The sequence below is a fragment of the Eretmochelys imbricata genome, chromosome 26 (genome assembly GCF_965152235.1).
Source record: "Eretmochelys imbricata isolate rEreImb1 chromosome 26, rEreImb1.hap1, whole genome shotgun sequence".
NCBI classification, from domain to species: Eukaryota; Metazoa; Chordata; order Testudines; family Cheloniidae; genus Eretmochelys; species Eretmochelys imbricata.
Window position 1 is genome coordinate 7847570 of NC_135597.1, and position 22042 is coordinate 7869611.

At 43.0% G+C, this 22042-nt stretch overlaps 1 protein-coding gene across 1 annotated transcript in view; it reads right to left on the reverse strand.

Annotated features, from left to right (window-relative positions):
- The window catches only part of EBF2 (EBF transcription factor 2), a 165194-nt gene that overhangs the window by 141093 nt on the left and 2059 nt on the right, over positions 1 to 22042 (reverse strand). The window contains exons 2-6 of the mRNA XM_077805554.1: positions 21007 to 21163; positions 19897 to 19960; positions 19460 to 19515; positions 19048 to 19121; positions 12478 to 12546 (exon numbers count right to left, since the gene is read on the reverse strand). Of these exons, the coding sequence (XP_077661680.1) occupies positions 12478 to 12546; positions 19048 to 19121; positions 19460 to 19515; positions 19897 to 19960; positions 21007 to 21163 (420 nt within the window). The remainder of the gene's footprint in view (positions 1 to 12477; positions 12547 to 19047; positions 19122 to 19459; positions 19516 to 19896; positions 19961 to 21006; positions 21164 to 22042) is intronic.

The window sequence follows — 22042 nt, forward strand, 5'->3', positions numbered from 1 at the left end:
AGCTACAGAAACCTGAATCGAGAGAACAGCGAGAAACTTAGAGAAACAGTTGAAAAGCAGCAATTGAAGGGAGAGTGCCCTTGATCAGTTGAAGGAAGTCTCACGCCATGCTCCCCACCACAGTCAACCCCCCCACACACACCCCCGGCACCTTCCCCAACTGAGAAGGATCTCTCTCAAAACAAAAAACTCCACACACCTTGGAGTTCTGCCAACTGACGGCTAGGAAGCTGCACCTGATGTAACCTCTCTCTAGGCTGGATTTGCTTTCCTGTGAATAATTTCTTATGCACAGCAGCGATGGAACTGCATTGACTGCGGCAGGCCTCGGCTTGCATTGTCACCCCTACCCTCCGCCACCCTGTACAGTTCTCTGCTGCCCCAGTTTTGTCTCTCTGTGTGCAATGCAAGAGTGGAGGGAGTGTTTATGAATGACTTAAGTTACCACTTCCCAGAGTCAAAAGAAAACTTTCTACCAGAAAGCAGAAGAAGCTAGAGTGAAATTTGTCCTCTTCATGCTGGTTGTGTCAGGCTGCTACTGGGAAGAAAATTGAAAGAGAGGGAGAGGGAAAGAGAGAGAGAGAGTTTCACCCCACACACACCAGCTGAAACACACATTTAAAAAAAAAAAAACACACCTAGAGCTCAGAAGATTTCTTTTTTTATAATTAATAGTTTGCTTCTTTCTGTAGCTACCACTGGCATTCAGGAGCCAGGAGAGGGCATGGATGTTTGAAAAATAACTACTGGTCAAGATCCAGTGATTTTGGAGTCCCAGTCTGAGACACTTTAAAGAGGGTCTGGTTTTCAGAAAATGCTGTGGAGAACTGTTTGAAAAATTATCACAGGAAATTTTGAAAAAAAGAAATAAAAATGCTTCCCCCAAATTCCCATGAAAATGTTTTTTTGACCAAAAATGAACCCCGCCCGCGCCCCCCCCCCGAATATATTATGGTTCTTGGCATCTGGTTTTTCAGGTGAAAACCAGAAAACTTTACCCCAGATGAAAGCTTTTCTTACAACCCCCCCACCCCGCCACAATTCAAAAAAATTCCTCCCCACATTTCAACAAAAAATTTTCCATCAGCTCTAGCGCTAAGTATCTGCTCTCTGAAAATTAGGGCCATTGAAGATGTCTCAAGTGGGTTCCCTAATTTTTGGCTCGCAAAATCCTTAATCACTTTTGAAAAACCTTGGCCCGAATTATTTGCCCACCAACTTCTAGGTGGAAAAATAGGTGAACATAAGCCTGCTCCTACTGAAGTCAATTTCAACAAGGGCAGGATCGGGCTTGTAAGTGACGAGGTTAACAACGCACAGCCAGCAGCGCAGATTGTTGCTGTTCTGAAGGCATAAATATCCAATCCCTCCAGTAAAAGTAGTACCATTGTCTGGTGATAACAGCTTTCTGCCACCTCCTGGCGGGTGCTACAGACCTAAGGAGTTCACGAGAGGGGCAAAGCTGTGATTAAAAGCCACAGCGTAGCGATAAGTCGCCACATTTAATAGCATTTGTAGGAGAAATACAAATTCATACGGAGAACAGCAGCCCTTCTTTGCCTAATTGGTTCACGGTCCCTGTGACTCAAATAAGCCAACTACTTAAAAACTACTCAAGAGCCACAGTAAAGAATGAAAATTATTGCTTCCTGTCATGACCAAATATTAAACACAGCACACACCTAATGACTATCACTCCCCAGGGAAGAAGCTTTATGAACAATAAAATCCCAGCAGACTTGCACTGTTTGGACTTAGAAGCCTCATTATAGGCTCACTGATCCAATACAATTTACAAGCTCAATGGACTCCACTTGATGTAAAAACCACCAAACATGGAGTTATAAATGGAACGCCCACAGAGAAATAAGCACCGGGTTCTTTAACTGGGAAGGAAATTAACAGAGGGAGAGGATGGGGGTGGGAAAAGAAGTGGGGTTTGGAAGAGAGAAATGCATTAGAGTTACAAAGGAAATACGAGAAAGACATAATGGAAATTAGAGAGATGAGGTAGGTGTGTTATTTTTTTTTATTGGACCAGCTTCTGTTAGTGAAAGAGAGAAACTTCCAAGCTTACACAGCTAGAGATTTGAGTAAGTGTGAAACCTTGTCTCTTTCACCACCGGAGATTGGTCCAGCAACAAAATATTACTTTGTGTGACCTCAGTTTAATTCCATGCTCTGCCACAGGTGTCCTGTGTGACCTTGGGCAAGTCACTTAGGCCCAGATCCTGAAACTAATGGAAGTTAGCAGCCTAAATAGTTTTGAGGATCTGGGCCTTAGTCTCTTTGTTCCTCAGTTTCCCATCTGTAGATCTGAGAGAATAGCACTTCCCTACCTCACAGGGATACAGAGGATAAATACTTTACAGATTCTGAGGAAGTCAGATACTTCACTACTCAGTGCCAATACAAGTATCACATATGGAATGAGAGACTGATTTTAAGTCTATCAATAAGAGTCTTCTAGAAACCAGTGGACTTTGGATCAGGCACTGAATAAGAGAAAGAGACCCCACTTGTTAAAAGGGAGGCCTTCAGGAATGACATACGAGGGGAATGAAGCAAACTTAGCCTACAGGGGCAGGAATTGGGGGCGTATAGAGGATGGGGATTACAAGGGAGCCCACCAGGAATAACGGGTGTTGAAAGCATGCTACGACCAAGGGAGGGATTATAGAGAAACAAAAAGATGTCAACGGGAATCAGGAGACTGCCATGAAGAGCAAGACTGTGGGACAAGAGGGGACAAGTCCATAAAACAGGGTCTAGACAGAGGATAAGGTAGGAGGATGGAAAGGTGCCAAGGATCAGGGAAGCATTTAGGGTCAGGTATATGCAGAGGAAGTGTATTCTAGGGTAGCCATGTCAGACCATGGACGAGTGTCTAACATGGCTCTCCACACTCCACTGCTGAACTCCCACCCCTCCAGCGTGGGTGGGGCCAATGAGTTGGATACGCGTTTTGGCAAAGCACAGCCAGAAACCAGGTAGGTTTGATTACTGGCCCATCTGTTCTCTCCATACCCAGAACTGTCTCTCTGAATTATTAAACCCACTAGGCAAAAAACAACAGCCACTCTCCTCTCCCGCGCACACAGAATTTTGGCTCATGGGAAACTCCATTCCAATTTCAGTTTGTGTGTCCATGGCGGGAGGAGGGATTCAACCCCTCTGGGTTTCAGTGAGAGTCATGAAACCAACAGACCCCAAGAGCGTAATGCACGGTTTCCCTCGGAGAACTGCATTTAGGTAAAATGTGCTCACGTAACAACATGCCCACAGGGTCAGCTAGCAGAATCTGAACCCGGGACCCATCAACACCAAAGCACAGATCTCTACGGTTTGACTCGCCACATGCTGGGAGACATAGCACACTACTGGACCTGGGAGGATCAGCCACAGAGGGGAATGCACACCGCACTTCCCAAGTGCATTACACACCCAAATGCATGCAGCCTGGTGGGAAGCCAGCTGTGCCACATAACTGGCTCCAGCATATGCTTCTTCCATTCCCCCCACCCCCCACTAAACTCACTGGTTCTAACGGTTCGTCATACTGTTGTCTCCTGAAGCCCTTCCCTTTTGTCCCGTTGAGATCCTTTATTATTAGCTGCTCCCAGGCCATTCAACCCCTTTCCTTGACGTTTACACTGGCCTTGGGGCTTAGACTAGGTGAAATCCACCCCTGCCCATTTAAGTCAACGGTAAAACTCCTATCGACTTCAGTGAGGCCAGGATCTCACTCACTGTGCTTCGGCACGGTCAGAGCTCTGAGCGGGCCAATCAGGAATCTAACATGGGGTTAACCAGGCAGCAATGCTCTTTATCTGGGTTAGAGCAGAGAGAGTCTAACCAGGTTGGATTCCATCCACGCTGGCTGTCCAAATTGTGCTGCAGCATCATTGGATCTTATCGGATCGCACAGTTGCTCAAGTCCTTTGGGACGTGTTCTCATTAGATTTATTTTCTTAAGTGGTAGCAGTTGTCAGCACTGATGGGAAACTTTTAAGAAGAAATAAAGTTTAGCACAGGCATACAGCCTTGGACTGCCTGAAATTCTGGGACCTTAACCTCCCCTGGCTGATCTCAAATGGAGTTATGTGAATTTACACCAGTTGAGGCTCTGACCCATTGTATTTTGCTGACACCACCTCCAGAAATAATCCTGGACCCATCTCCCCCTCCTACTCCTGCTTCCTACCTCTTACCGCATTCGACCCAAAAATCATTACCGCAGGACAGCATCACATTGAGAGTGCATCTACCTTCCCTTTCTTCTTTTCTCTCGGTACTTATATGCCTCCTATCAGGGGCACCGGAACATGGCAGGGGACCAAGGAGCATCGCACCGTCACTTTTAAAAGTGGGAGGGCTATGCCCTTCCACTTTTTACCTGCCTTAAAGGTGAGCAATGGAGGGAGGGGGTGGAGTCTCGGGGGGGCCAGAGCCGGGGTGAGGGAGGCCATGGTTCAAGCACCAGTGGCCCCCCACTTCAAGGGAGTTTCCAGCAGTCCTGGCTCCTAACTCTATAGCGTCCAAGGACCTCGGACTCCTTACTGTATTTATCATCGTCACAACCACCCCTGTGAGGCAGGACAGTGCTATTATCCCCATTGTACAGGTGGGGAAGTGAGGCACAGAGGGGCTCACAGGAAATCGGTGGTGGAGCAGGGAATTGAATCTGGGTCTCCCGAGTACCAGGCTTGCACCCTAACCACTGGACCATCCTTCCCTTTTTTTCTGGCATGTGCATTCAAGGAGATTCTTATGCTCCTTTTGACTCAGCTCCCTGGCAAATCTGTTGTCTAGCCACGTACAAACTCATTAAGTGAAATGCTGAAACCAGAAGCTGAAGTGTTCCAAAAAACTTGGGCTTCGTTTTGGAGTTTTTTTGGTGGGGCTGTTGGGCTTTTTTAAGGGACTAAAGAAACCACTTGTCAAATGGCTGAGCTCGTGCCTTCTAACTTACTGATTTCTCGCAAACAACCAGTCTACTAAAAAATTCATAAGGAGACAGATGGCAAAACAGCAGCTCTTTGCAGGAGTGCCGCGTTTAGCAGCAAACAAAGAACTTTGACTGCCTCGGACAAGTGCAGAGATCACTGCAGGCTTCGGAGGGGTGAAGGGGATAGCTGGAGGGGGACTGCAGGGAGCAGCAGAGAGCTGTCCTCGCTTTACTCTCATAACTTCTCTCCACAGCAGCAGCAGCTTCAGAGAGTCATTTACGACACCCCAGCAGCTTCACAAGGAAGGGGGAAATGAACAGAATTAAAAGAGGCCCAAACAGAACAACTCCAGATCGACCAAGTATTGAGAATTGCTGCTCGAAGAGACGTATGAAAAAAAAAATAATAGAATTTATATGCCAAGATCTCAAAGCACTTCACAAGATGGGTAATTACCACCCCATTTTACACAAAAGTGAAACTGAGGCATGGATAGTTAAGTGACTTGACAAAGGTTACACAGCAAGTGCGTAGCATAACTGGGAACATTCAGGTCTTCCATCCCCCACTAACTACTAGAACATATTGCGTCCTCATCCATTTCTGCTTCACATGGCAGGAAAAACAATCAACATCATTAAAAGCAGAAAAATTCAAAGGGAAGCCTCCAGATATTTCGAGCCAGTGAGTATTCTTCCGCCGGATGAGCGTGCAATCTAAAAAACACACGTATGAATCACAGCTGTCACTTGGGTTGCAGCAAGACATGGCGTACCGCAACCCCTCTCCTACGCTGGCATATCAAACCCAGCACTTCCACACGCTACACCGACACTTCAGTGGCACATTCATAATAGCTGTATCTGGCAGCGACTGTCTTGCCTGAAGTGACTTGCAGTGGTTGTGAAATGTGCCAGACAGCCCTAGAGACTTCAGCCCTCCGTGCAGCCAGACAGCAGCGATGGCAAGGCAAACTGCATCCCCACTGCCCCCATCTCTGCTGAGAAGGGATGAACCACACACCCCCCGGCACGCCCAGGGTGAAAGAATGTAATTCAGTCTCTTTGGCTTCTCTGCAGAGATGCTAACAAGTGCTGATGGTTTGGGGGGTGGTTTTTCTTTTTTACTTGCCTGGCAAATGGCTGAAGATCTGCAGTGTGTGTCAGTGGACCAATTCTGTGATGCACGACCGACTGTGATTACAGTGCCAGATACTCCACTGCTATAAACCAGCATAGCTCCACTGGCCTCCGTTAAGGATCACCTCGCTCTCCTTCTTTTGCAGCAGTTCAGTGCATCTCTAAACCAAGTTAATATTCCCCACCTCACCGCTCACTCAAATCCTGTTCCTCTCTTGTATCCCCGGGATTATCAGTGCTTCCCTATTGAGCCCAAATGTGTATTAGGCCTTTTCCAGAACAATCCCCACTTCCACCGTGGGAATTGAACCCACGATCCCTCTGCCGCCTGAGCTAGTTCTAGTAGCTCAAAGACAGTAGTGGACTCAAACTGCTCTATGGTCCACAGAGAGCCCTCTGTAAGGACAGGTAACATTTATAGTTCAGTACACCTAGGAGACACAAGTGAGATCAGGGCCTCATTGAGCTAGGCGCTGCACTAAACAGTACATGTAGTAAGGGACAGTCCCAACATCTAATAGACAAGGCAGAGCAAGGAGAGGAGAAAGAAAGCATCATCATCTCTATTCTGTAGTGGGGGATCTGAGTGACTTGCCTCAGGTCACACAGGGAGTCCGTGGCAGAGCAGTGGCGAGAAGCCAGATCTCTCGATGCTTGACCTACAAGACCGGTTTTCCTTTTCAGTTACCCTTCAGGCTCTGAAAAATAACCAGACTCGGTGACATCTAGGATACAGACCACACAAGCCACCACTGCCACTCGCGAAGTTTCAATTGCAAGAGGAAGGCTTTATAATTTTCCAGAGATCTGCCTCAAGAATTCCTGCACCGTTTTACTGTCATCCCACATTTCCTTCAGCATATGAGAAAATCTTTGTCTCGGAGGCAACACTCCACATTCCAGAGGCTGCCAAACACTGCAACAGCCCTAAGTGTCATTTCAGCCACGGGAAAGACTCCAACTTGGCTTTGGCGGAACATGATAATTTTGCAGAGTCCATAACACTACCAAGATCCTATATGATAACTTAAAAAATAAACCAAGAGGGAGGATCCAATGGAGGCTACAACCATTCAGGGACTGTTCTGGACTGTGTCGGGATGTAGAATTAAAGCATGAACACACTGAAACCAGGGGAGCTATGTCTGTTTACACTAGTTGGAGATCTGACCCACTCTGCATACATCAAGCTGCAATAGCAGGATTTAGGATAGCAAGAGTCCTCATTACAAGTACAGTATAAATTTTGCATTAATGATAGCTATGGGTCAGATTGTGATCACAGTTACACCGGTGTAAATCTGTTGCGTTTCCATTCAAGTCAAGGAAGCGTCTTCAAATTGGAACCAGGGTGAGTGAGATCAGAATCTGGCCCACCGAGAGAGGGGGAAAAAAACTCAGAGGGGAAATGTACTGACTTTATTCCAAAAACTCCCCCTCTACACAATATTCCAGACACCGGGAAATGGACAATGTACAGTCGGATCAAATCCTGAATGATACAGCAACAACTGAGAGCGAGAAGACTTTTCACCACTGGGAGAGCACAGCCCAAGTGAGACTCACCCAACCAACATCCTGCTGACAACATTATCCGTGTGCTAAAGAGCAAACACATAAAGCTATGAGTTAGGGGAAGCACGGGGGGGGGGGGGGGGAGGAGGAGGGAGAGTCTTCCTGTCAATAACAGCTCTGCACACCTGCCTGCTCCCAAAACCGCAACAACTCTTCAGTGTTTTGCTGACTAAGTGATTTCCGCTGGTAAGGCTGGAATGAGTCTTTAGGGGGATTCTGCATCAGCATTCGCTTGGAGGGGTGTGGACCATATTAGGCAACTTACATATAGTTACCCAGGGAGATGGCTGGATGGCGAATGCAAGCAAGGCAACATTCATGCTCCAGTTCCAATAGCAAAACATCAGTTTCCAAGATTGAGAAGAAAATAACTACTAGGTCCTTCGGCTCTAAATCGAGTCCCCAGAGCAAAGGTTACAGCGGAAATGGGTTTTTTCAGTATAAGGATTTTTGGACTTTGTTCAGGGCTGCCTGATGTTATTTTCCCCACTGAACTGTTTCCCCCTTTTTCAATATAAACACAAGATGCCCACAATTCAGCCACAAAAGTCATCCAGTTGTCACTGCACAGCACCCCTCGGGGGGAATTTACAACGTGCCAGGCTACCAGTGCAGGCAAAAAATAATTAAAGGGGTGAAAGGTGCGTTCTTCAGCTCAAAGGATGGGATGTAACATCCTAAAATACTCACAGCAAACACAAGGGGTCCAGATCCTCAGCTGGCAAAAACTGGCGTCATTCCAATAGAGTTGCACTGATTCGTGCCAGCTGAAGATCGGGGCCAAGAATTCAGCCTCTTGGCTGAATCTGAGTGCATGGTCAGATTAATATGTTGTCAGATGGGAGAGCGTAACCTGCTTCGGCATGGGAAGAGACTTTGGGCTAGTTGCTCCAAGCACTCTTAAATTAGCATCCTCTACTTTTAGTTGGGGTCTTAGTCTTAGTTACACTAACTACCACAATGACTGGGGAAGCTGCTTGAGACAAAAGGGCACCCCAACATGTCTTTAATTGTGGATGCACTGTGAATACAAACAATAAATAGATGGGACTAAGAAGTGTTTGGTTTCTTCCCAGCCTTTTGCTGTGAGCAACCCTTCTATGCTGCAAGATGGAATCCAGTTTTAGCCATGTTACAATCAAGCCCCCTACCATGGTAGTGATTACAATGGAGATGGGCCTTCCCAAGTGCCAATCACCATTTTCTCACAAACCCTTGCAGCAACAGTAATGCATATGATTGAATGAGGCAGAAAGGGAATGCCAGCGCATCGTATTCAATCCAGCCAGTCCCTTGGTGATCTCCGTTTTCCTTCCCTTCTAAATGGAAGACTCTAGCTGTCTCTCACAGATTCATTCTGGACATGGGTCAGCTGAACATCAAGCTTTCTTCAGTGTCCCCTCTTCCTTCCTCCACGTTTCATCCTCTCTCTAGGCCTGATCATGCTGTCCTGGCTCAAGAACAAGACTAACATTAACTGCTATGAAAAGAAAGGAATCTCCCCCCGCACCCATGCCCATATTCAAGGCTGCAGAATCCAGGCCTATCTACGTGGCATCAGTCACCTGTGTCAGAGGATTCAGTTACCGCAGCTTGGGTTTTCTGAACAGCCGAATGGAGGTTGGCATCCAGCTCCCACTTCACTTCCTCAGGCTCCTTGGAAAACCCCAGACAAGAGGATGAGCTCCAGGCCTGGTTCGATCTTGCACTGCACACTGACCGAAACTGTGTTTCACCCAGTGACCCTGAATTGGGCTAAAATAAGAGACTTCAGCACATTTCTGGGCCATATTAAAGCACTGATTGGTCCTACCTGCCCTGCAGAAGAGAATGATGTCATGTGGTAAGTGCGTTCCCCCTACGAGTCAGCGCCCTGCTGACAGCAAGGATCTCTGTCATCATGCCTGCAATTTATTTATCTTTTTAAGTGTACATGGAACTTCAGCTGCTTTCAATCCAGAGCTACAGTTGCCTTCAAGTATGTGATATTCACTCCTAGGGTGACCAGATGTCCCGATTATATAGGGACAGTCCCGATTTTGGGGGCTTTTTCTTACATAGGTACCTATTACCCCCCAGTTCCTGTCCCGATTTTTCACACTTGCTATCTGGTCATCCTATTCACTCAACAAATAAATGCTACTTTCCAACACGGTTGTTACATTGTAATATCTCAATCTCCATATTTCAATATTGCTTCAACCCGTGGCAGAGCTCTCTCTGAGAAGAGTTTTAAAGTGAATATTTTTAAGTTAAAACAATAAATAAATATATACAGGAAGCCAACATTAAACACACACGTCATTATTTCGACGAACCATTAAAAACCCTCTGTTCAAATACACACCCACACAAATACCCATCAGCATGTTGGACCGTGGAGGAATGTGATCTGCCTTTCAGAAGTGACCTTTCACCTGGTGCAGAGTGGCTAGTTGTAGCAGTTTGCTTTCTGCCAACAAGCAATGTAAAATCCCCTAAAATAATTAGGATCCAGCTTCTCAGATGATTCCAGAAACACATACTACTCTCTAACATACAAGCATTTGTGGGGAGGTCAGAGGGGATCATTCATCGGCTGTAGTTTGTTTGATTAGTTTGAAAATCCTAAAAGGGCTTTCAGTGCTTATGAAAGGTGCCGGATTGCCAGACTCTGGAAATTAAATTCTGTTTATCCACAGAATAGGTGTATCATAGGTAGTATTATTCTATTTACATTATAGTATCACTTAGGTTAAGCCTGTCCTGGCCCTGGCAAGCTCATAATCCATATGGACAAAACAGACAAAGGGTGGGAGGGAAAACAGATGCCAGAGAGGTGAGCGATTTGCCCAAGGTCACACTGCAGGTCAGGGGCAGAGCTGGGAAAAGAACTCAGGTTCCCAGATTCTCAGTCCAGTGCCCTGCTCACGAGCCCACACTGCTCCCCTCATGGCAGGGCATTCTCCACCTACACTGCTCCAGCCCTGATCTGGAGGACGGCCTTTAAAAAGATAAGAACAAACTGTTTCAGCTAAGTAGTGCATCCAATCCCCCTCTACCTGATTTGTGTCTATTTGGCAAAAGGTCCCCCTCATGGTTGCCAGAGAGAGGAACAAGCTTCATATGAAACAGTCGACAGAGATCTGGAACATACTCCCGTGGAGCTGGTGGGAATCATCTTTGTTACAGCTAGGCCCTGTGTTGTCATTAACATGAGGCAGAATTCTCACCCGTGAAGGTGACTGTGGTGAAAGGACTTTATGACACTTAATATTTTCAAAGATCCCTCAGAAATTAAGTATTGCCAAGGCTGGGTTAGGAAGAAAAGCCCTGGGCTGTCTATAAAATAACAGTTTCCCTCCCATAGCATTGTACGTTCAAAGATCTCAAACCACTTAAAGCAGCATAATTCCTGTTTTACAGATGGGGAAACTGAGGCACACAGAGGGAAAGTAACTTGCCCAAGATCAAACAGAGAGTCTGAGGCAGAATCAGGAATAGGACCTAGATTTTCTGACTCCTCACCCAGTGCACCATGTTGTCTCCCCAGCTGCAATGGGCAAACCTCAAGAAGTTCAGACTTGAGGTTGGATAATTCTCAGATGCAGACTCAAACCAGACCTCAAGTCAGCCAAATATAGGCTAAAAATTGTGCAGACAAGCTCAATATGACATGTCCAGCACTTCTTTTTCTAGCCAGAATACTGTGGTTCTTTGGCATTTCCATCTTTGGTCTCAGCTACAAGCTGAAAGTGCGAAGATAAAGACAAAGAAGAAAAAAAAAACAGCTAAAAAAATTCAGAGCCTCCAAAAAGGATTAGGATCAAATTGGCTAGTAACAATTTGAGGGAAGGGAATTATAGATACTTATTCAAACTAATCTGACCATTCTTAAATCCAAGTATAAATGTAGATGATATGTAGCTATCCTAATAATGTATAATGGATGCACTGAATATAGGTGTAACAAAGGAACAAAGAAATTGGACTCATGGTCCATCTACTCCAGTTATGGCCAATACCAAAGAAGAAAAACTCCTGCAATAGATAGCTATAGAAAAACCTGTCCCAAAGAAAAGTTTCCTCCTGACCCCTGATATCGAGACAGAAGCATTTGCCTTGAAGCATGAGGTCTTAAGATCTCTCTACATAAAGCACTCAAGTTGTGTATTTTTTAGTATTTACTAAAAGAATGCTGCATACTTCTTGTTATCCCCTTTTATATCCTGCTAAGCTCTTGGCCTCGGTATCTTGTATCAATGAATTCCACAGGCTAACTGCAGGCAGTGCAAAAAAAATTTCCTTTTCTATCAGTTTCGAATTTGCCTCCTTACATTTTCACTGAATACACACACATTTCCCCCCTCAGAAACTGAAGGCCAAGAAATATGTGAAATGGATGTTCTGCATAAGACGTATGGTAATCCCAAAACCATGCATTTAAAACCTGGATCATGTGTTTCCCAAAAAAGCCGCAAATACAACATCATTATTTTGTTAAGGAATTTTAATGAAACTGCCAGGTTACTTGAAACTGTATCTATTCCAGCAATCCAGCTGGCTCCCATCCCAGGTGAATAGACAGTATTCAGAGACTTACCATGCACAGAATACTTGGTCAAATTTAAATTGGTAGATGTAGGACAGCATTAAAATAAAAAATTTCCACCAAGGGAAGCCCAGCTTTTCTGAAAATAACTAGCTCTAAGGATAGCACTTTAGGATCGTACAGCAAAGACATCACAGGAGAGAGACAGACCCGTGGCTGTCTCCAAGCAAACCCAGCCGTTTGGTTTGTTGGGTGACGTGGAAGAGAGCACTTTATTTCCTACCTGTCGATGATCACAGGATCCGAGGGAGTCTCGTTTCTGTTGCCGCAACTTTTCTTTTCACAGCACCGGCTGGAGCGGGGAAGAAACCAAAATGAGAGGATTTCTGTGAGTATTAACGGCAAAGCAACGAACTCTAAGCCTTGCTCAGCTGAACTAAAGCCATTGTGGACGTTTAAGTGGTATCCAGAAAATTCTAACTGGGATTTTCAAAGGGGGTCTCAGGAAGGTGCCCAATTCCCCTTTAATGTCAACGAGATTTAGACACTAGGCTCCCCTTAGTCTCCTTTGAAAAATCTCAGCCAAAAGGAAAAGCAATATGGTCACATTTTATATGAAGGCTCCATTTATAAATGTTTAACAGATGTTGTAAGCATGTAACAGACATGAGCAGCATGTGTTCTAGACGGTTATAAGCCCACCAGTAAAAGGTGTCATAGCCGATGACAAGCCATGGTTATAAGCAACCTACTAACTTGTTGGACGCCGTAATAATTGATTGACCATTTATTCCACATCTGTTAACCCTATTTATAAATGGGAACGTAATATAAAGTTTATACAGTGTGGTCAGCAATATGATGGCATAGAAATTGTACACATCAGCCTCTCTCTGATGAGCATGCAATGTAATTTGCACCCCGTTTACCAACAGACAAGTTCTCTCTCCCATGGGTATGTCTAGGGCTTTACAAGCATAAGCAAGATAACAAGGTCCCTGCCCCAAAGGGATACAATAATTAAAGTACGGCATAGGGACTTTATTTAAAATTTACACACACACACACACGTACTATGTGTGTGCATGTAAGCTTGCGTATGTACATACAGGCACGCATAGATATCCTGCGAGAGCACGGCTGCCCGCGTCTGGGAGGTAACGGAGCACTCAACTCTCATTGCTGTCCGTGCAGACGGGGCACTGGGCACCAGTTCAGGACCTTTGTACGTTCCCATTCTGTTTGAAAACCAAAAGAGCTAGACCCATTTATGCCAACTAAAGAGGTGGTCGCTTGACACATGCATTGGGGGGAGGAGGCGGGAAGGGCTTGCTATCGCTACATTATAAAAACATCTCATAGCAACGGTGTGCAAGCCCATCAGACGTGTTAAGAGAATCCTGATGCTGTGGTAAATCAAATAGCTCCATTTGACACAACCAGGATGTTAGTGGCGGGAAACAATATTTATCAGCAAAACGGCTGAACATTTGAGCACACTGTATCAAAATTCCCTTCTGCCCCAACCGCCAGTGGGTCAGCTTCAGTTACGCCCGCATCAATCCAAGCAGTTGGTCCCATCGCCTTTTTGTGACGTTATTTGGATTTACACCAACGTAACCGAGAGCTGAATTTGGCCCAGGCTGTGTCGTTTTATGTGCAGTGGTTTTGAGGGGGCTGAACGCATTTTCAAAATTCCTAGTTAGCCTAAATTCAGCTGCTTTCCACAGGGAATTGCTCTGACCAGAGGAAAAACAGATAAAAATGCACGAATGAGTCCAAGGCTATACAATATGAAGGATTAACTCTTTTGAAGTCAATAATACTCAGATATACAATGCTTAAAATATAAACATGGACATAAAACTTCCCACCTCAGAGCTATTAAGCATTTTAAGTACATGCATTCAATCAGCAAGCTGTAGCATGACAGGAACTGTCTGGCTTTCCCTTTGTGAGTTTACACGGCCCAGCAAGATGGGATGCAACAAGCAGATCTCTTTCATTAGCAGTTCTAACGTGAGCTATTTTGACACTTTTTGTATTCCTTTGCCTCAATCCCACAGTTATCCATTGAGTCCATGCCTTTAAAAATAAGGGATTCACAAGATATTTGAGAATCCCTGGGGTAGGTACTTATTTGGTGTAAACTGTCAGAGCTCCATTGACTTCAGTGAAGCTACAAGAATTGACAACCACTGAGACTCTCTCTTCCCCCCCGTCACTCCCATGTCTAACTTCTTTTTGAGTGCACCTTGGATAAATTTCACCGCCCGTTGGCCATTTAGACAAAGTTTCATACTTTGATAACAAAAATCGAAGATTTCAGATGTTCTATTCTAAAGAAAAAATAAACAGAACCCCCTCATTTAGAAGAAAAGGAGGACTTGTGACACCTTAGAGACTAACAAATTTATTTGATGCATCCGATGAAGTGAGCTGTAGCTCACGAAAGCTTATGCTCAAATAAATTGGTTAGTCTCTAAGGTGCCCCAAGTCCTCCTTTTCTTTTTGCGAATACAGACTAACACGGCTGCTACTCTGAAACCTGTCATTTAGAAGAGTAGAGGGTTGACTTCTATTTTAAAGCTGCAAATATTATGACCAGTTGGAAATGAAATCAGGAGCAAATCTCTTGTTCGTTTTAATGCAGCATACTGTTTGCCACTATCGAACAAAAAAAAACTTAGCTCAGTTTTTTAAAGAAAGAGTTTTACACTGGTGTGCTTTTTTTATGCTAACCAAAAAAAAAAAAAAAAAACCACACCACAGTTCCTTTCTTTGCAATAATACTCAAAAGATCATATAACTCATACAGTCAATCTCACGACAGACACATCAGATTATAACGTCACAACAACACGCAAAATGGAGTAAAACAATCGTACCCACACCAAATCTCTCTGTCAGCACACTGTAGAGTTGTTTAGATTAAATTACTCGGATTTGGGATGCAACATACCTGCTTCCTGGCAAAAACCCACCTCACTGTTAGATTTAGTTTGCATTCTTGGTTATCACATTTACGAGCTTTGAAGCATTATGTATTATTAAAAATATGCCTTTGACCCGAAGGCGTCCAAGCACTTTGCAAATATTAATTTTCTCACTGTTTGCCTCTAGTGTAGTATATTTTTGGTAAACAACTAAACAATTTCCTCTCACCCTAGTACTTTCTGAGCCCCAGAACACAAGAAATATTTTATTCTGAAAGCACCACCCCTTTCCACAAAATGACAAGTTTAGTTGTGGATCAGATTATTTCCAAAATTTGAGGATATTCCAGTCAGGTGTTTCAGCTGAAGTCCATCTCAAATCTTCAGGTCCCCACTATCCAAGGTACTTCAAATGACCTATCACTGTGGCATTTAAATACTGACAATCTTCCAATTGGGTTGTTATATAATAGTTGTTCCTTACTGGGCTGACCCTGCTTCCAGGTAAATCAGTGGTAAAAATCTCAGTGACTCCAGTATTTGGTCCATAACGTTGGTTTAAGTGGAAATTAAGACCCTGATCCTGCTAATATTTAAGCACCTGAGTAACTTTATACACACACACACACAAACGTACGTGTCATTACTTTGGTCCCAGTGGAATTACTCACTTGCATAAAGTTGTAGGATCAGGGCCTAAGACTTATTATCATCACAAAAATAAATCCTTACCATGCTTTGAGCTATGTTATTTTCTCATATAATCAGATCCACACAGGATACTGTAAGTCTTGCAGTATGAAGCGTACTGGTGAAAAAGCAACAACCAACAAGAACAACAAAGCCAGCCCTAGAAACTAGATGCCCCATAAGGCCCCATATCAAAGAAAGGCCTTATGCATCCCCTTCCCCCCCCCCACCAGCCCGACTAAAATGGTTTTAAAATTCAGCCCTCAACTTTTTTTTTTTTTTTTAAATCTGTCTCTAATTTCAAACTCAAATAAGCTCACAGCATGGTGGCCTTTGTTTTGTTTTCTTCTCCCCAACTCCTCCCTGCAATTGCATAACAAAAGTGTCTAAATTCACACCATCTGGACGATAAAGACACAGGCCCCAGTGGCCGCCTGGCCCAGCTGATTAGAGCTCCTGTCTAGTCTGAGCCTTGTGGCGAAAGTCACAGCTGTGGGGCTTGCTTGCACTCAATACAACTCTGTTATTAGCCAGCTGTAGGCCCTGAGACTACTTCTGTTCAAATTATAATACCTTTTAACCCTCTGAGCATTGAGGGCATCGCGGGCTGCTGGCAAAAGCATAACAACTAGTTTTCTCTTGGTTGATAATTGGTAGAACAAGGTGACGACGAACAGTTACTCCATGAGAAGAGACTGTTTACCTTGATTTCCTACCATTGAGAGAAAAAGATACTGTATATTTAAGAGAGACCTCCACCCTAGATGGACGGTTCCCATTACACTGTAATAGCCCAAACGCATAAAGCCTATTGCTAAAACTTTCAGAACTGTAATGAATAAATAAATTAAAAGCTCTAACTGAACGCACTCATTATTGGGGGAGGGGGCGGGAGGGAGGAGTTGAGATTTTAAACTTTCAATTGATATGACAGATTGTTGCATCCGCATCAATATTTAGACAACTTTCCTGCTAAGGATACATCTGTCACTGTCTGACTAGAAGATGGGGGGGGGGGTTGGATGCACTTGTCTGTATACAGCATGAATATCTGAGTGATTTTCTATGACAAATCAAATCAAAAGATCAAAAGGGTATTTACCTGCAACTAACAAGAAAAAGAAAACAAACCCTATAATTTAAAAAACAATAACAAGCAGCATCAATTTGGACCTCAGAGTGGGCACATTACATTAATGTTTTATATACTGTTACTAATGCAAACCAAAGTAGGGGCTTTAAAAATTGATGCTACCACATAAGCAGCATAGAGCAAGGAGGATTTGATTAGTGTGCTTAAAAAAAAATGTCAAGTTTAAGTAGAGTTGGATTCATTCATTCCCCCTGGTATTATTCAAATATAATGCCTCTTCCAAATAGGCAGCATCCTGTTTTAAAAATATCTCTGAACAAGACATTTAAAAATCAAATGTCTTGATTAGGTTACACAGAGCTTTTGATTTGGTTCACTAATCTGTGTCTTACATGGAAAGGACAGCCCTGAATTGTAATTCTTCCTTGGCTAATCTATCAAGCAGGAATTTAGTACAAACTGAATAATGGTTTACATTTGTAGAACATTACCTTAAATCAAGCATGGAATATATTTATAGGCATCGAAGAAAGCCCAATATACAAAAGCTTATCAGAGAGTTTATTTAGTACTTTTAAAATGTTGGTCATTGTCAAAGGAAAGATCATTTTGTTTTGAAGAAAGGAGGTTGTTTTGGGTTTTTTCACTCTTAATATAGATTCTCTCTCATCCAGCAGGAGTGAAAAAAAATGGATTACACTAGCTGTCATTTTGTTGTTAAAATCGAGACCCTAGTGTATAGAAATCCAAAGATTTTGCTTCTCCAATGATTATCTAAGCCAAGCCTTTCACAAACAGGGATAGCATATATATTAAAATAAATAGGTAAGTTTTAGAGAAACCAAAAAGTAATATGCCCCACCTCACTCTTTTTTGATATATGCATAAATACAGAGCAAATTGTAGGTTATGTAAAGACAAAAAGCAAATTGTGTATCACGCATCTAAACACACACATCTATGAAAGTAATATTTGCAATGTTCAGAAGTAATGGTGTACAGTTACTCTGTTAATGAGGGCGACATATAAGAGGTAAGTTTTGCATGCATGTGTGTATGTATGAACATGAACACACACACACTTTTGCATACTTCACCGTCATTGCAGTTTCCCAGGTACACCAATTATTCCATTACCTTTTGAAAAATGTGAAAAATACTTCCCCCTGAGCAACAAATTCTATCCTATTAAATTGCTTTTACTGTATCGTCCACTGAGAAGGCAATACTTAAAATTATTAGTACAATGTGCTTTTTAAAACAAGCAACATTCAATCCAAGAGCTTTTCAAAAAACCTATTACACTAGATCACAAATGTGTTTAATAAAGGTCAAGGTTGGGTTTGCCTTTCATTTTATGAAAGACCATTCTGTGCACAATTTAGCACATTTTAATATAAGGACATGGCCTGTTTGCATAATTAAATGTATCAAAAAATAGTAATTGTGTGAGCAGGAAAAAGAATAAGCTACAATGGAAGCAAGATGTACATACATAAGATACATGTACCTAAAGACATCCACAAATGTGATTCAAAACATCCTGACCAGTATTTTATCCTTTAATGTATCATTTCAACATCCTAAATTTTTTGTCTATTTTATGCAAAAGCAGAAGTTCCGTAACCATGGCTTGTAGCAAAAAATTATTGCAAAGATGTATTTTGGGGACAGAACTAAAGAACATTAATTATGTTCATTTAATTGATAATGTTAAAATATGTCACCTGGGAAAAATAAATCAGGAGTGCCTTCTAATTTTCAGGCAGGTTCTGGAAATTGACAGTAATCATTTTAGAAGGGCAAACTGGAAAAGCTTAAAGAGATAGAAAGTTGGGAATTCTGGGCCCTTTTATTTTGTTGTCCAAACCCAGTGCAAAACAGAACAAAAATAGTGCAGTTCAGATCTTAGGCAGGATTTCCAGATCTGTAGTACTAAATAAATTGGCATGTAACACAAACCGAACGTTGTATCCGGGCAAAGAGAAATTATTCTTTTGGAAGAGCGTCCCCAGCGCAAAAACAAAACTCCTCATATCTCAAACTTCTATGGAAAACCCCTTTTAGCATCTTTGGAAGCAAACTTACTCTTATTAACTGAATAAATCCTACGCCACCAATAAAATTGTCTTACCTGCACATGACTTCGTGAGTAAGCAGAACTCTGCACATCTCTGGATTCTTGTTCTGGCCTTCATAAGTGATGGGCTATGAAAATTAGGGAAATTAGTATATGGAGGAGGTTTTTGGTTTGTTTGCTTCTTGTAATATTCAGTTTTTTAAAACTGCAGAGCCCCGTGGCTTGCAATTCCCACCCTCAAAGTCTTTTTTGCACAAGGTAGTCAGTGTGCATATAACCCAGTGTCACTTACAATTGTTAAGATCTTAGGATCACTGGGGGAAGGAAGAGGCTAAGATATTGTTTTTCAAATGCACTGGAAATTAAGGTATGCAACACAGACGCTGGGGTGGAGAAAATAAAGCACAGAGTGAGAGGGAAATGAAAGAGTGGGGATTGTACAACACAAAAGCCGGCCTCAGCTCACCTGTTTCGTGACTGAATCGATGAGCCTAACAAACAGGTCCTGTTCAGTTCTGACACCTAGAGAGAGAATGGGAAGAAACAGGAAATCCAACAGTTACAGAGATAGGTCGCAAAAAGAAAAGGAGTCCTTGTGGCACCTTAGAGACTAGGAAACAATCTAAACCATCCTGTGACTTTTCTACTTCGTTTTACTTCCTATCAAGCATCATCTGAAAGTCTAAGGCTGCTGTTTTTCAAAGCATGGGTTTACCAAAGGGTGTCATATTGGCCAGACCGGAGAAGCAGCTCTCCACAGTGAGGATTTTTGCTTCCAGAAGAGAGACAAAGGGACTTCAATGTATTTTATAGAAGCGATCTCTGCAAGGTCTTAAAACTTTATCACGGGTTCTTCGTTCCCAACCCCTTCTTTTCCACCCCGCGCCTTTTGTAGGGACTTACCATTGCTGTAAAGGAGTTGAAGTTTGTAGTGTGTGCCGTTATTGGTCTTTTCATTGCCTTGTTCCTGAAAGAGAGATTTAAAACTATCGTCCCAGAATTTGTTTGGTGCTGTTCACGGACAAAAGCAACCCGCTTGCAAATCACTAATGGATGTGACAAGAAAGTTCATTAAGATCTTTGTGAGGTGGATCCACTGATTGGGATAAATTAACCTACCGAGTGACCCAGGACAGACATCCCCTTCTTGTGGCATTTGCAGAAACTTTTCCACTTGCTATAAAGCTCCCAACTTTATAACATAAACGCTCTTCCCCTATCGGGTGAATTCACAAATTTTAAGCAAGCTAATATACAGCAGATCGACGCTGGCAGGGTTTTTTTTTTTAAAAAAAAAAAACAAAACAAAAAACTGTACGTGCAAAATAATGAAATAGTTTTACAATAAGTCCTATCGGTATTTATTTCCTGAAGGTTTATGTTACCGGGACATTTCTCAGGTGAACTGGGACTGTAATTTATCAGAAGACAATTATTCATGGCGTCCTTCATAATTAAAAGTCCTTGCCCGTAACTAAACTAAAGCCAAAGATGGTTTGGAAGGTTTCTAAATGCTTAATGCCTGGATCTAAAACTCAAGAGCAAACGTTTCCGACACCCAGCCGTTGACTTTGGAGTCTGAAAAGAACAGGCTTAGCAGATAATATGACAAATCACAGCTCGCTCAGGGTACTCATAAAACTTGGCAGATCCGGCATATGCAAAAATACTAATAATATTAATAAAAAATACAACAAGGTATTGGACCCCGGTGTGGTTTTATTCTATTTTATTGTAAGTGGATGTATGAAACTCCCATTGTATCTCCCGCGGTGGCAGAAATTAACAAGCCTTGTTAATTACAGCGAAGGAGAGAGTGTTGAGAACAGGGGAGGAAGCAGCCGTCCTGTTACCTAACCCCTGACCACAAAACCAGGGGTTAGGTAGCAGGAAAGGGTGGCTGAGAACGACAGTACTTTACAAGGGTAGGTACTAGAACGGGTGGGGGCGCCGACGGTAAATTTGGGGAGGAAAGAAAGCAAGCAAGCAAGAAAGAAAATAGACAGGCCTTACTTTATCATTTTCTACGAAGTCCACAAAGGCGGTCCTCTCTATTTCCACCGGCTGCCCCTGCCTGTCGTAGAGAGCCAGGACAAAATGAAAGAAATTGGATTTCCTCAAGTTGGAAGGTGGCTGCTTTTCAAAGTGGGCTCTGGACAAAGCTACGCCGCTGTGGAGGAAACAGATGGAATCGGGGAGGGAGGGGAGAGAAACAGATGAATTAAAAGGTTGCACTCAAAGATTGCACTTTGATTAAAAGCAATCAAAAAAAAAAAACACACAGAAAAGGATTCTAGAGAGGGGGTAGGATTCTCCTGGTCTATAGCACACTGGGTTATTAACAGTCAATTGTTACTAATGACTTTGATCTCGGTGCTTTCCACTCCACCCTGGCGCACTCACATCACTTCCGATTAAAAACATTAAGTGAAATAAAAGTGAAGCCTGCTTGAATTTCGGTGGCAGCCAAATTAAGAACTTTTTCTTCTCCCAAATGTTACAGAGTCTAGAAACTTGATTAATATTTTCCCTCTTATGCCTTGATTTCCACTCTGTAGAGAAGAATAATTAACAGAACTTGAGTATTAAGGAAAGATTGCAAGGTAAGTTATTCCAAAACCGGAGAAATATTTTATCATCTCCTCTGATCCATCATCTTCTTCCCTTTCGTACTCATTTGTTGGGTACAATATAAGGGGTGTGTCTAGAATACAACAAAAGTAGAACATAAATGCTAAAGGATCTGAAAAATGATAAAATTCCAACTGAGTTCACTTTTCCTTTAGCCCAGGTCAACGCTCTTAAAATCTTTTCACAACTAGGAGCCTGTACTGAGGTTGGAAGGCAACTGGTTTCAAGCCATGTGCCTACCTTCCTCGGGAGCGAAGTTTCTATCAATTTCACATTGTTTAGTCACTGATCCATTTGAATCAACGTGCGGGTCTTCCCAGTGCCGTTTTGTGGGTTAACTACGTGTAATTTAAACACAGGTTGCCTGACGTTTGTCACACATTCTGCAGAAGATGCGGTGATTTCTTCCGCGCATTTA